Raw genomic sequence first — 14,801 nt, forward strand, 5'->3', positions numbered from 1 at the left:
TCTCTCTTGAAAAGGGGACAAAAAATCTGCATTAAGAAGTACTGTAGCGACTTGTATTCTCTCAACCTTTGTAATCAATCTTAAAAGAAATAATAAGAATGCCAAGCTCCGAAAGACAAGTCCGAGGAGCATCATTGTGCACCCCAATTCATGTTTAGGTTGTTAAACCCACATTCAACCATGCAAGGCAGTTGCATCCCTTACTAGGGCCTAATTCTTGAGCCCATTCTCTATAAATTCATTGAAGGGCAAGCTGGACTTAGGTCCACTCTCTCAACCCGAAGAAGTGCCCCAATCTGGTCCCTACAATAATAATTTTTAAAAAAAAAATTTAGATCTATTCAAACTAAAATTATATTATCAAAAATTGCTAAACTTAAATCCCACACAACTCACATTTATTTTTTCCCTCAAGTTGAATCATATTAAATTAATATTTTATTAGTATATTAAGCTGTAAAGCTCTTGACTAAGGATAAGATTTGACAATAATTTAATTTAGATAAAGTTTTATCATCTAAGTTTATGAAATTTAAATTCTACTCCAACTAAAAGTCTATTATCAAAATTTTCAAAACTTATATATATTCAGCTATAACTTTTCGTGGTTGCGGCAATTAGCTACTCTCACTAATTAATAAATTAACTATATATTTTTTGTTAGAATATATTTCCTCAATTAAGGGATAATATTTAACGACTATTTAAATTAGGTAAAACATTATCATTTAAATTTCAATAAATTTAAATTAGGTAAAATTTTATAATTTAAATTACAACAAATTTAAATTCTATTCAAACTAAAACTCTTTTATATAAAAAAAATTATAAACTTAAATCCCACACAAATACCCACATTTTCTTTCTAAAAAAAAAATGAAACTCACATTTTGCCTAAGGGATGATTTCACAATAATCAATTTTTTTATTTTGTTTTTTTCCCCTCAAGTTGCATGATTTAAGAATAATTTAAAACAAATTTGATTTCTATTCAAACTAAAAGACTATTATAAAAAATTTCTAAACTTAAGTCTCACACAATCCACACTTTTGCTTTTGTTTTTGGTATCTTATGACATTAATATTTTATTAGGGTAATAAGCTACAAAACACTTGACTAAGGGATAAGATTTAAAAAAAAATTTAATGAGCAAAATTTAGCTACAAAATTTGTTGTAGCCTAAGGCAAAACTTCCTTTAAAATTACAATATATTTAAAATCAAACCATTAGATTACATGTTTTTTATGCTTTTGATATATATGTCAAATTTTATGTTAATTAGATATTATTTACTATATGATCTATAAGGTTATATTTTATGTATAATTTTAAACTATAAAAACTTACAATTTAAACAATTTATTGATAATAGAGCTATTGATCTTTAATTTTCTAAAATTTTTGCAATCATAGAGGATATAAGAAGAAAATGCAATCCAATGGTGGATTTATCAAAATTCACCTCCAATAAAAAGATATTCATTTCTATTTTTTTAGGTATGCTTTTGTCCAAATTTAATTTAGATAAAAATCTATCATATATGTTTTTGAAATATAAATACTCCAACTAAAAGTGTATTATTAAAATTTTCAAAACTTATATATATTCAGCCATGGTTTTTCGATACAATTCCTCTTAACTAACAAGTCATCCCAATAATTAAATCCCACACAATATACCCCACGATGTTGTATTTTTTTTTTTTTTTTTTCATAATGCAATTTTTTACTCTAATGTTTGAATCTAATAAGGGTCCTGTTAACGAGTGATGTATAGCACCCGTTAAGAAGGAATTAAATAATAAGTAAACTACATGTGGAGCCACATTTATTGAAGAAAGAAAAACATTTTTGAAAAGTTAAATTTGTTACTTATAAGACAAAAATACACTTCTCTCTATCTCTAACGTTTGAAGCCTTCTCTCTTTTCTTCTCGTCTCACTCGTCCTCCTTTCTTGGTCTCTCACTCTCTCTATCGTTTCAATCCCAGGGAAAAAGAAAGTCCACCAACACCTCCGCAACCGCTAGATCTATAACGCACCCACCACCACAAGATCCATCTCACGCCCTCTCTGCTATCTTGATTCTCTCCCTCGTATCAACCAAGGCCAGTGCTTTGAGCTCCACCATTGTATCTGTTAGCTATGCTCACCACCTCTATAGTCGTCGCTCTCCTTTTTCTCTCTCTACCTTTGGTTCTAATTTTCCTTCTATGTTTTTGGTTGTATCTAGGTTGCTTTGGTGACTGGGTTCAATTTGGAACGTGAAAAGCTTGACAATTTGGCTTGGGTTTGAAATTTAGGTATTTGGGTGATGGTTTTTGTAAATCTAAAAAAAAAAAAAAAGAAAAAAACTCAAAAAGTACCAACTAAGAAAATGATAGTAAAGAAAAGGAAGATGAAAAAACTTAAAAGGGCATTTCGATCCTATTGTAAAATGCCCAATTTTTTGTGCTTTACTAACACTTTAAGTGCTACGTTACTATGCTTTTTTCTACTCTAAAAAAGCAACTATATTTAATTTATAAAAAATTCAATCTTAATGGGTACTGAATAGAACTCGTTAACAAAAGTCATCTAATAAATTCATTTTACTTATTGTTCTCTGCTTTTGAATTTGTGTGCAGGTTTTTATGCGAAATGAAGTTATTATAAAGAAGCAAAATAAAGGAAACTCACTTAAGTTCTTGGTTCTCTTATGTAAGTTTTATAATTTTTTTATATTCTCAATTTTGAACTCTTTTGTATATATTTTGATTTTTGTTTTTGGTTATTTTATTTAATTTGTGAGTGTGTTGATTTTATAATTAGACTACCACAAGGAAAAATAGGTATTGAGGAACTATTTTGTTTATTATTTTTTATATTGGCTAAGGCATAAATTAAACATAATCCAAAGAGGAATGATCAAACTCATTCCATATCTCATATTAAGAAATTAACTATGATGCCCCAATTTGATTGATTGTGTGATGTGTGTGGGTGTGTGATGAGTCCCACATCGGGTATTTATTGGATAGATTTGGGCTTTATTAACAACTACAAAGAGCCTCAATTGTGACTAGTCCTTTTGAGGTATAGCACAAATGTGGCTAGTGCTTTTCCTTGGGTTGTTACATATAGTATCAGAGTCAACTCAGTAACCCCGTATGGGCTCGGAGACACTACCCCACAAAGTGGGCCCTAACGAGGACGTTAATGATTTAAGTGAGGGAGATTATGATGCCCCAATTTGATTAATTGTGTGATGTGTGTGGGCGTGTGATGAGTCCCACATCGGGTATTTATTAGGTAGATTTGGGCTTTATGAACAACTAAAAAGAGCTTCAATTGTGACTAATCCTTTTAAGGTATAGTGCCTTGGGTCGCTATATATGGTATCAGAGCCAGCCCAGTTACCCCGTATGGGCTCAGAGACACTACCCCATAAAGTGGACCCTAACGAGGACGTTAGGGATTTAAGTGGGGGAGATTGTGATGCCCTAATTTGATTGATTGTGTGATGTGTGTGGGTGTGTAATGAGTCCCACATCTGGTATTTACTAGGTAGATCTGGGCTTTATTAACAATTATAAGAAACCTCAATTGTGACTAGTTCTTTTAAAGTATAGCGCAGATGTGGCTAGCGCAGATACAGCTAGCGCTTTTCCTTGGGTTGTTACATTAACACAAAGGACAAAGAGAATTTTAAAATATAAAAATAGATAGACACTTATAAAGACTAAACACTAAAAAATCAAAACTTAAAGTAATTTTTTTATTAAGATTATTTTTTAATTTTTTAATTTATAATTTATTTAATAATTTAGTTTTAATTTTTTTTAATTTTTTTTAAACTTAAATATGAATCTTCATCAAACCATGCATCGTACATGAATAATACTAGTATATTATTATTATTATTATTTTATTATTATCAATCTTTAGATTTTTATATAAATAAGAAATTAGAAAATTATAATAGTTATTAGCAAATATTAACAAAATTATGATTTTTTTATATGGAAATATAAAATATATAATTATATAATAAGATTCTAATTGAGGCTTTAATATATAATTAAATTTAAATTAAACTAATTATATATGTGTGTGCGCACAAAATTAAGAGGACTCAAAAGTTTATGTGGTAAAATATTATGAAGACAACCAAATTTTTTTTAAATATTTTTAATTTGAGTCAATCAAAAGTCAAATATCCTCAATTTTATATTATTTTTTATTTAAAAGAAAATGATTTTATCTCTCTTTTGTATTGTATATAAACATGAATTTTGATAATTATGATATTTAATAATTGAAATTTACTTTGGTTGTCTTCATATATTTAATATTGAATATGAAAATTGATAATTCAAAGAAAAAATAAAATTTGATAATTATGTTATTAATAAATATTTATAGATTACACACAAACGACATTGAACTTGAATTCCGTACTGTGGCGCAAAGGAAGGAAGGTGATGTGAATTGTACTTAGCTGGAGTGGGTAGATGCCACGAGCCTAAAGCCCAATCCGAAGAGCCCACCAGCATGGGCTAGGCCGAAGAAGAAGAGGATCACATTCTGCTGGGATATTAATAAAACCTAATAAATTCACCCATTTCCACTAATAAAACCTAATAAATTCTCTCTTTAGATCAGTGACGGTGAAGAAGGTAGACACTCCGACACATTGTTAATCTATAATTTTTCTTTTAAGAATTCTTCTCCATTCTTTAATCGACTTAAGGCCTGCACTGCTCAAGGCCTAGGCCTAAGGCCTCCACGGCACCGCTACAAAAAGATCTCTATTATTCCACCCCCATTACATAGACCCAAATGAGTGACTTCATGAGTACTTTAAATTTATAGTTCATAATTTTTTTTAAAATTTTTTTTACTATATACTATTTACAATTAATGTGTCCCAAATAACAACAATGTAAATAATTGATTCAATATTTATGTTTTTGAAATCCACCAATCAAATTCATTGTGATATCAATTTATAAAGATTATGTTGTAAAATTTGTAGTAAGTTTAGCATTTTTCTAAATTTTACTACATATGGCTTATAGATTAATGTGTCACCAAATACAAAAAGTCATTCAAGCATTCATTATTTAGATTGTTGAAATTCACCAATCACATTCATTGCCAGATAAGTTCGTAAATGTTTTGTAGTAAAAGCTTCAGCATTTTCTTTTTCTGATATCTAGCAAGGCCTCCAAAATACTAGACTCATAGAAACCTAACCCAATTGAAACCCTAAATAGTTTGCGAAAAAAATTTGTAATGTGCTAAATCATCAATGATAATTAATTTTCCATAATAACTTGAGACTTTAATTTTTATAAACCAATATCCTACATGACCTACATTATAGATTGTCAACATTAGCCACATACCAAAAAATCTCTATCTCTCTTTTAACACCAAAATATATAATTTGGTCCAATTTAGTCCTATTTGGTCTTATTTAGTCCACTTTGGTCATTTGTAGTCAACTTCGGTCCTTTGCGGTCAACAATGGTCCTATTCAGTCCATATCAGTGCGATTCGATCCATTCTATTTCGGTTCACTTTGGTTCTATTTGGTCATATTCTATTCACTTTAGTCCTATTCGGTATTATTCGGCCTACTTTGGTCCCATTCAATTCTATTCTATCCACTTCGATCTATTCGGTCCATTTCATTCAATTCAGTCTATTTGTGTACACTTTGGTCCATTTTTGTGCACTTACATATTTGATCCCGTTTTGACCAAAAAAGATTTGATTGTCTAATCTAGATAAATTAGAAGCTATTTGGTTTAGGCGTTTTAATCACCCATTACTCTCTTTGGTGGGTCCCACACCTAAGAAGCATGTTTGGCCAAGTTTTCATTTTCAGATTTCATCACCCAAAACTTAACAAAATGAGTGATGACTTGCTAAAAATAGAACATTTTGGGTGTTTTTGAGTTGGAAAATGAGTTAGAATCGTACTATTGTAATTTCACTCATCTTATGGGACCCGCAGTTGTGTCTTGTCTTAACATGCCAGCCCACAATTAGCATAACCCCAACAGCTCTCTCTCAAAGAACTCTCATCTATTCCAAGAAATGAGGAGTAGCAAGTCTTGGTGGTAATAATTTGAAAACACAATCCAAATCTCCACCGAATCTACCCTCTATCTCCATTGATTCTTGCTGCTCCTCTCTCCTTCCACTTGAGAATCCATACATCCCTTATCAGTATATGGACAGCTATCTCTTAAGCATTGGTTTAGGTTCGACCTCAGTGGAAAAATAAAACAGAGCACTAGTCACATTCATTGTCTGATAAGTTTGTGAACATTTTTTTTAGAAGAAGCTTGTAAACATTTTGTAATAAAAACTTTAGCATTTTCTTTTTCTCATCCCTATCAAGGCCTCAAAGTACTGGGCTAATAGAAACATAACCCAATTGAAACCCTAAACAATTTGGGGAAAAATATTGTAAACATGCTAGATCATCAATGATAATTCATTTCTCTGAATAGCTTGAGACTTTAATTTTTATAAACCAATATCCTACAAGACCAACATTGTAGATTGTCAACGTTAACCACATACCAAACAATCTCTATTTCTCTCTTAAAAGCATAATATAAAATTAAAATCAGATTACAATTTTACTTAACCATGCATCTTATTATATCAAAAAGTAATAAACCTCTTTTTTTTTTTTTTATTTAAATAAATATAGAAATTTTCTTTCTCTTTGTTTTATTTTATACTTGAACTATTTTAGTTCTCTATATGAAAGCAACAATTGTTTAGTTAGTATTGTTTTAACAAATATACATACATATATATATATATATATATAATTTATTAAATTAACCTTAATTTAGTTAGTATTAAATAAATTCATTTAATTAACATTTAAATATAAAATATTCCACTTAAATTTATCAACTTAAGCCTTAAATATATTGAACCCAACCGGTTAATCTCTGACACATTTAGTAAGTCTTTCTCTTCCAGTACTAACTATGAGTCCTTGGACGGAAAAATTTTTAAGTACTCTTGAAGTATGGATAAATGGTGCTCATTCCTCTTATATTCATAATAGACCCTATTATAAATTTAATGAGTGGACCACGTCATGAATATAAGAGGAAAAAGCATCATTCTCCGTGTTTCGAAAATACCTAAGTAGTACTCCCTTGGACAACGCTTGGCCAAAGATTTTATTGTAGTTCATGTTCTCAAATCCACCAGCGACAGTATCAATAAAATTTTGGCCCCATCCAAAATATATATATATTTTGACCAAAAGAGAAATTGTCATGGATTGTCAAATAAATCTTTTAGATTTTGCGTCTTCTATCAAGCTTTGCGTCTTCCATCAAGCTAAATTCACAAATTATTAATGCCAATATCGACATTTTAATTTTGATCAAAATAAAACTTTAGGTGTTATATTATGTATTACTGTCAAAAGTAAAATCCTATCAAAAAAAAAAAAAAAAACTTAATATGGTAATGAATGTATTTGGTATCACATTAACAACATAATAATTAGTTTGTAAGCATTATGTAGGGGTGACAATTCCTGTTCACGTGTTGGGTTTGTGTCGTGTCAACTCATGAGTATCCGACTATATAAGTCAACACTAACCCGACATGTTTATTAAACAAGTTAAGATTCCTTAACCCTAACATGACTCATTTATTAAATAGGTCAGTTGTGTCGATCTGTTTATCAAAATGAAGATTTTTTTTTTTTTGAAAAAACAAAAAAATAAATATTTTTAATATAAAATTAAGAACCAATGAGTAACTGCATCACAAATAATCATTTAAAATTAAAGTATATCCCAATATTACAAATAATCAATCACAATATGTCAGAGAAAATAAACAATAACAACAACTAATAAGTTTATATACCTAAAGTTTGAAGGGTATATTGATAAAATGTCATTTAATTAAATGGGTCAAACGGGTTCTATGTGCTAAACATTAACCCAACCCGTTTATTAAACGGGTCAGTCATCTCAACCCAAATATGACATAAACCCATTAAGTCTCAACTTATAACCAGCTAATTTTATGTTGTGTTGTGTCGGGTTTGCAAGTCATGTCCAATTTTTCTATCCCTAGCATTATGTAGTAAAATTTGTAAATATTAGTAACATCGCTTTTAAAAAAGAAAAAAAATATTTATCTTATTGTTAGTGTCATCGTAACAAAAAAAAAAAAAAAAAAAAACCTTGAAACCCACATGAAAGGTATACCTATAGAGTTTCAAATTTTATAGGATAAAAATGAGAAATTTTGGAATCTAGGAGAAAAATCTATCAAATTTTATTAAGGAGAAAAATGAATTGCCTTAGAAGCTACAATATAGTTAAAAGGAATAAAAGTGCTAGGGCTGTTAGGAGGCTCTTAAAAAACCTTAAAGTACCTATAGGGCAACTAAAAGATGCCTATACACCTTAATTTGTATTAAGCTCAAATTTAGGCGAGAAAATAGGGAAAATTATCAAAAAAGACAAAATTGAGAAAATTACCAAAATAAATCCTACATACTCTAACAGATGTCCTAAAACAAACGAAACTAGCCTTATTCTCAAATTTAAATTGAAAGTTATAATAAAAAGAAAAATAACCATAAATAGAAAAAATTACTAATTAAAGCCCTAGGGGAATGCATTTTTCAAAAAATAATAATAATAATAATAATAATAACGATTTAGGTCATGGCCATAAAGCAATGACTTTTACTCGTCATGATAGTAGGTCATCAAATTTCATGCAATTATATCATAAACTCCATGATTTCTACTAATACTTTTCTACTTTTTAAATTTTTTTATCTGTTGACTTCTGATAATCTTTTTGTCATCTCAGTGCTACTTAACTCTTTATATTAAAAATTTTAAAATAATAAAATAATAAATAAATAAATAAATAAACCTATGGGAAGTTGGGAACCACCGCGTTCTCAGTGATTTTTTAGATCCTTGCATAATCATCACTGCAGTCGCAACTTGCCAGGCTTATGCCACGAAGCAGAGTAGATTTTTCTGTGTCAAGAATGAATATTGAATTCCATGGTTTTCTTCCAAAAAAAAAAAAAAAAAAGACCTCTTATCCTGACATTTGTATCAAATGGTAGGCACAGACACAATATTGCAATGTAAATTTAACCCCAAATTTCACATAGCATTAGTTTGATCTTACCTAATATCCATCAGATGTTAAAAGCTTTTCATAAATACTGACTCATAGAAATTATGGAATTGAAAAGTATGAAACAGTGTAGAGAATTCTAAGATTTTCTTGCTTTCACACCCCATCAATCTACTCAACCACTTGCTAATAATAAATGTGGGTTGTTATCCCAAAAATGTCAATACTAAATAGGCAGAGAGCCTAGTATATATCATCGTGGTTTTTAACATTAGATTCGGTCATGCATAGATGTAACCATGGTACGTAATATCAAACATCACACCGACATTAGATTCCCATAGATATAGTACATGCTTTAATTTCCATTGCTTAAAAAAATACAAAAGAATATCTCGTTCTCATTTCCATTACTCGAATCTGAAATGATCTGCCAATATATATATATATATAACTTTTCGAGAACAGTTTTTTTTTTTTTTTTGAAATTCAAACACATATGCCGCCGACTAACATGATATCATTACCATATAATATAATTCATACAACAATTCATAATGAATAATATCAAAAAAAAAAAAACCTGCAGTCAGTTGCTGACTTATGCTAACCCGTCATTAATTCTCTCGTGTGGATTTAAATAAGGTAACATCGATGAACTAAACGCCCTATTGGTCCACATGCTACAGCTTTTTTAATCTACTTTGTCTTGTTCTTTATTAAAAGTTAGAAATTGTAGCCTACTTTTAAACTAAGATATTTAGATGAATAGAGTTGGTGGCTAGCATGGGAATCCATTATTTTAGTTTGAAGAACTTGGATTGAAAGATATATAGGTGGGGTTTGGATTCCGCGTTTGCGTTTCAGCAAACGCGTTTTTTTTTTTTTTTTGCCGCATTTTTTGACTTTGGGAGGCAAAAAATCTGTGCATGAACCAGTTCACGCACTGTTCATGCACTGTTTATGTAATAAAAAATATTAAAAATGAGTCTCACGGCACTATTCATACATTTAAAATTTATTTTGCTACAGTGTTTTCAGTTTTCAGTTTTCAGTTTCAGCAATAATAAGTTCAATCCAAACACTCCCATAGAGGGCGTTAGCGCGTCCACGTTTCCTCAAATCTGTGTTTTTTTTTTTTTTGCCGCATAATTTGACTTTGGGAGACAAAAAATCTGTGCATGAACAGTGAGTGTACTGTTCATATACTGTTTATGCAATAAAAAATATTAAAAATGAGTCCCACGATACTATTCACACATTTAAAAATTATTTTGCTACAGTGTTTTCAGTTTTCAGTTTCAACAACAATAAGTTCAATCCAAACAGACCCATAGAGTAAAAAATATAATTGATTTAAAATTTTAATTAATTTATTTTGTTTGATCTAAAAATTTTTGTTTAGATAAAAAATACATATGACATAACCATACATGTCAGTTTATTTTCTTTTTAGTTTTCCTCATGAATCAACTAATAAATTACTGGTGGCAATTTGTGTTAGCGGATCATGTTCGTGTCGTGTTGATAGAAGAGTATTCAAATACATAGTTCAAATCTAGGCATGTTTATTGAGCAAGTTGACACAACGCAACCCATTTCAACTCGTTTAATTGAAAATCTAAGAACAATAGAGTGAAATGCTTTTTTTTTTTTTTTCTGTTGTTTTTGTTAAAAGGGTTAGAGAATTTGGAGTTTTAATAAATAATTTATCAATATAACCATTAAAATTACTCAATTTTTTTAGAATTCAAATTTATATTAGATAAAAAATTACATTTATTTATATTAATCGAATCATTTTGAGTTGATTGAAGTTAAGCAAGTCAACACAAAATTGACCCATTTATTAATCAAGAGAAGATGTGTTGATCCACTTCAACACAAATCTATTTACACTAAACACCAATTCACAAAAAACTGTATCATGTTCGTATTGTGTTTGCAAGTCGTGTCACCCCTACAATAAATCACTGGGGATCATGTAGCTATCCTCTTCTATATTTTAATTTTAAATGAATCCCACAATTGAAAGTGGAAATTATGACACGTGACACAATTCTATCCTGACTTGGATATATAGGTTGTTGAAAGGTCCAATTGTTCAAGTCAACAATGAAGTCTTTTTTTTTTCCCCCCTTCTGTTTAGGGAGGTGGTAAAATGATTTTTTTAGGAGCACTTGCCGCTAAAAAAAAAAAGAGAAGATTTAGACAAAACACATGCATAATTCATCTCGATCCCACACTATGATTTGTTAATGAATATACTATGCAAAGTATGCATGCGAGATCTCTGTTCCAAGATTGAAGACTTTAACCTTAGTGTTCAAGGTGAGACTGGTGAGTGGGAGCTCAAAATAAAAATACCCAGTTGGCTGTTCTCTCATTTTGTTACGCCGACAAATTATAGTTATGGCTGAAGAAGAAGCAAAGACTCATGATCACTTGGCTTGTCTCAATGACCTTTCCTGCAACGAAGATAACATGAGTGCTATTGAACAGCCACTGAGTAATAATCATTTGCCACTGGATGAGCAGCTTGACAAGCAATATTGTTGGCTACATATTCTGTTATCTAAGGAAGACGAGACCCATACCAAGCTCTCTACCTGCTTTCTAAAAGCCAATATGTCTCTCATCATCATTTCAGCTCGTCAAGAGGCCGTACAGTGGATTTTGGCTGTCAATTCTTACCATGATTTCTCTGCCTCCACTGCAGTTTTGTCAGTTAACTATCTTGATCAATTTCTACTCAGTTTTCAGTCAAGTAGTGACATGCCCATGAAGCCTTGGATGGTGCAGTTAGCTGCTGTAGCTTGTCTTTCTTTAGCAGCTAAAGTTGTGGAGATCCACGTTCCTCTTCTCTTTGATCTCCAAGTAAGTTTAATTTGATCCCTATCTCTCTTTCATATGTGGTAGAAAAATCATGATGGTAAGGTATACAATAAAGAAATGACTGGTACATATCCCTTAATGCACACAGCACACATAATACCCACAATTTCCAAAAAACGAGAGAAATTGTGATTTCACAATTTTAACTTCCTTAACTTGAAGTCATGATTTCCATTATTTTAGAGATTGTGGTAGAAAAATCATAAGGGGTAAAGTATACAAAAGGGAAATGTTTAGCGTACACTTTAATGCACACATTAAAAAAAAAAAATCCCAGTCACAGTTTTGAACTTTCGTGAAGGCACAGGCTCACAGTTTTCTTTTGTTTAGTGTACAAGTGAGTGTAACAGAGACTCCCCTGTATAAAATCCTTACAGTTTTCTCCGCAAAAGACAGAACCTTTTGAGGGTAACACTTAACCCTTTTGTATTGATTTGTTTTTTTTTTTTGTTTGTTGTTTTTTTTTTTTTTTTACATGATGTATTAGTAATTTCATTTCAAAAGAACAACAGTGAAAATAGTTTAGAAACTCAACTCAACCAATCAAGACCACCAATACAGTTTTTTTTTTTTTTTTTGTAGGAAAGACCACCAATACAATTGCTACAACTACAGCACTAAAACAGCTACAATACCAAGCATGATTGTCAAAATCGCGATCTGGATCATAGAATCGTATGATTTTACAATCCCACCTCACCAAAATAGTTAGGATTGCACTAGAATCGTAAAAATGGTAGGATCGTATGTAGGATCATAGGATCGTATGAGATCCTACCGATTCTACCAAAACATCAGTTTTTGGTTTTTTATTTTTTTATTTTTTTTATGGGATAAATTTTTGGTTTTGATGAAACTTTAAGAGTTTTTATTTTTCTATGTTGTGATGGTATGACTTTTTATTTATTTTTATATAATTATATTAACTTAAGCAAATGTTTTCTAGTTTCTAGTTCACTTGTTGTAATCAAAATTAATGAATGCTTCATCATTTCTAAATGAAGAATTTATATTGACTTTGCTACCTTTTAAGCTATAATATTGTTAAATTTTTATGGTTGATATACTAAAAATTTGTGTTCTAATATTACTAAAATTATTTTCTTATATATAATTTTATTATTATGCTTGTATTTGTATATTGATTGATTGATTTTTTTGAGCATGCTCTGTAATTGTTGCTAAGTAGTATAACTTGAATAGTTGAGTGTGAAATTGTATCTTGATCTCTTTTGCAGCTCTAGTATGCAAATACACAATAATTTCTACGTAGACAATAAACTAGATGATGATGATGATTAGGATCGCGGTTATAAGAACTTTAGAATGTGAATAATTAAATGTTCACTTCACCTTAATATTCATCTTGCTTTTGGATTTCATATTTTAGTTAGCTAGTTTCCATTTGATAACTTATTTTGGATTTTAAACTTGGAACTTGGAAAATATTTCCATATGTGTTGATAAATGTAGGGACTCAGTTTGAATTGACCCTGAGTATGAATGGGTTTTCAGCCCAACAAGTCCAAACAATAAATTTATAGAGAGTGGGTTAAAGGTTTAGGCGCTGGCCATCGTTCATCAAGCATGAACTCTCTTTTATAAAAAAGATACTTAGAGTTTCTTTACAACTGGGGGGATGCTCCTCGGCCATGGGCCGAGGAGACCTCTTTCTTTCTTTTTTTTTTTTTTTCCCCCCACTATTTTACTTTACTTGCTTTTCTTATATAGTCTTTATCTTCCTATCTCCTTATTCCATCTGTTGATCATCCATTTGTCTCTCTTCTGGCCGTCCGTCCCATCAGAGGCCTTATCAGTACTCAAGTGGTTCACTTTGATCAACGTCGCCCTGCTAAGAGGTTATATCCCCATTAATGCAGCCAGGGGGGTTAGGTGAATGTATTAAATGCGAGGGTGACAGCTTACTTTGGGCCTGGTCTTTGCCAAAAATCATCCTTGCCAGGCCAAGGACGAGGAGGTCCTCGGTGTGGATCCGGAAAAGAGACTTTCCCCAATATAGCCTTGAATAGTCAGTATTCCTCGGCGTGGGCCTTGGGCCTGCTACACGATGGGCCGAGGCTATCAGGCCCATGGGCCCCACAATAGCCCCTCAAAACCCTGCTGCACGTTCCCTCGGACGGGGAAGAGGGTTTTGATACCTGCGGGCCCTCTAGACGAGTCGCCCCATTTCGGTTCGTGTTAATGCTGGCGACTTTTCGACTGCCCGATGCGCGTTTTTAGCGTTTCAAGACTTAATGTGTGCCCACATTAAACTTTGGCGGCACCACGTTTCCCACTTTCAACGGTATGATCTCTTGCTTTTATGGGCAAGCGGTTACATTTGGGGAACCTAAGGGGGAGTATAAGTACCTGTTTGAACCGCCTAGTTTCCTCATTTTCGCGCTTACAATTATTGATGCGTATGATTTGAATCTGGTTCGACTTGCACACTATCTGAAGAGCATCGTCATACTTCTGTAAGTCTTCTTCTTCTAGTGACCCCAAATTTTCCTTGGTTCTATCCCTTCTTTTCTTCTTCTGGAATTTTTAGTTGTCCTTGGGGGAATGGTAAGTTTAAGAAGTTGGTTGAATCCGACGAGATGATGAACAAATTCATCGTAGACTATGGGATAACCAATAATGTGAGTCTGAAGTACTGTGAAGAAGGGGAGTGGTACATTAGGAGGAGAGAGGGTGAAGTCGTGATCCCGATAGTCGCTTTCTTAAAGGGAGGGATGAGAATCCCTATGAGGCCAGT

At 31.5% G+C, this 14,801-nt stretch overlaps 1 protein-coding gene across 1 annotated transcript in view; it reads left to right on the forward strand.

Annotated features, from left to right (window-relative positions):
* The first annotated feature begins 11,288 nt into the window (after window positions 1-11,288).
* The window catches only part of LOC136067011 (cyclin-D3-2-like), a 15,681-nt gene continuing 12,168 nt past the window's right edge, over window positions 11,289-14,801 (forward strand). Inside the window, exon 1 of the mRNA XM_065772203.1 lies at window positions 11,289-12,025. Coding sequence (XP_065628275.1) covers window positions 11,561-12,025 — 465 coding nt within the window. The 5' untranslated portion in view covers window positions 11,289-11,560. The remainder of the gene's footprint in view (window positions 12,026-14,801) is intronic.

Source organism: Quercus suber, unplaced genomic scaffold (assembly GCF_002906115.3).
Source record: "Quercus suber isolate HL8 unplaced genomic scaffold, Cork oak 2.0 scaffold_55, whole genome shotgun sequence".
Taxonomy (NCBI): Eukaryota; Viridiplantae; Streptophyta; class Magnoliopsida; order Fagales; family Fagaceae; genus Quercus; species Quercus suber.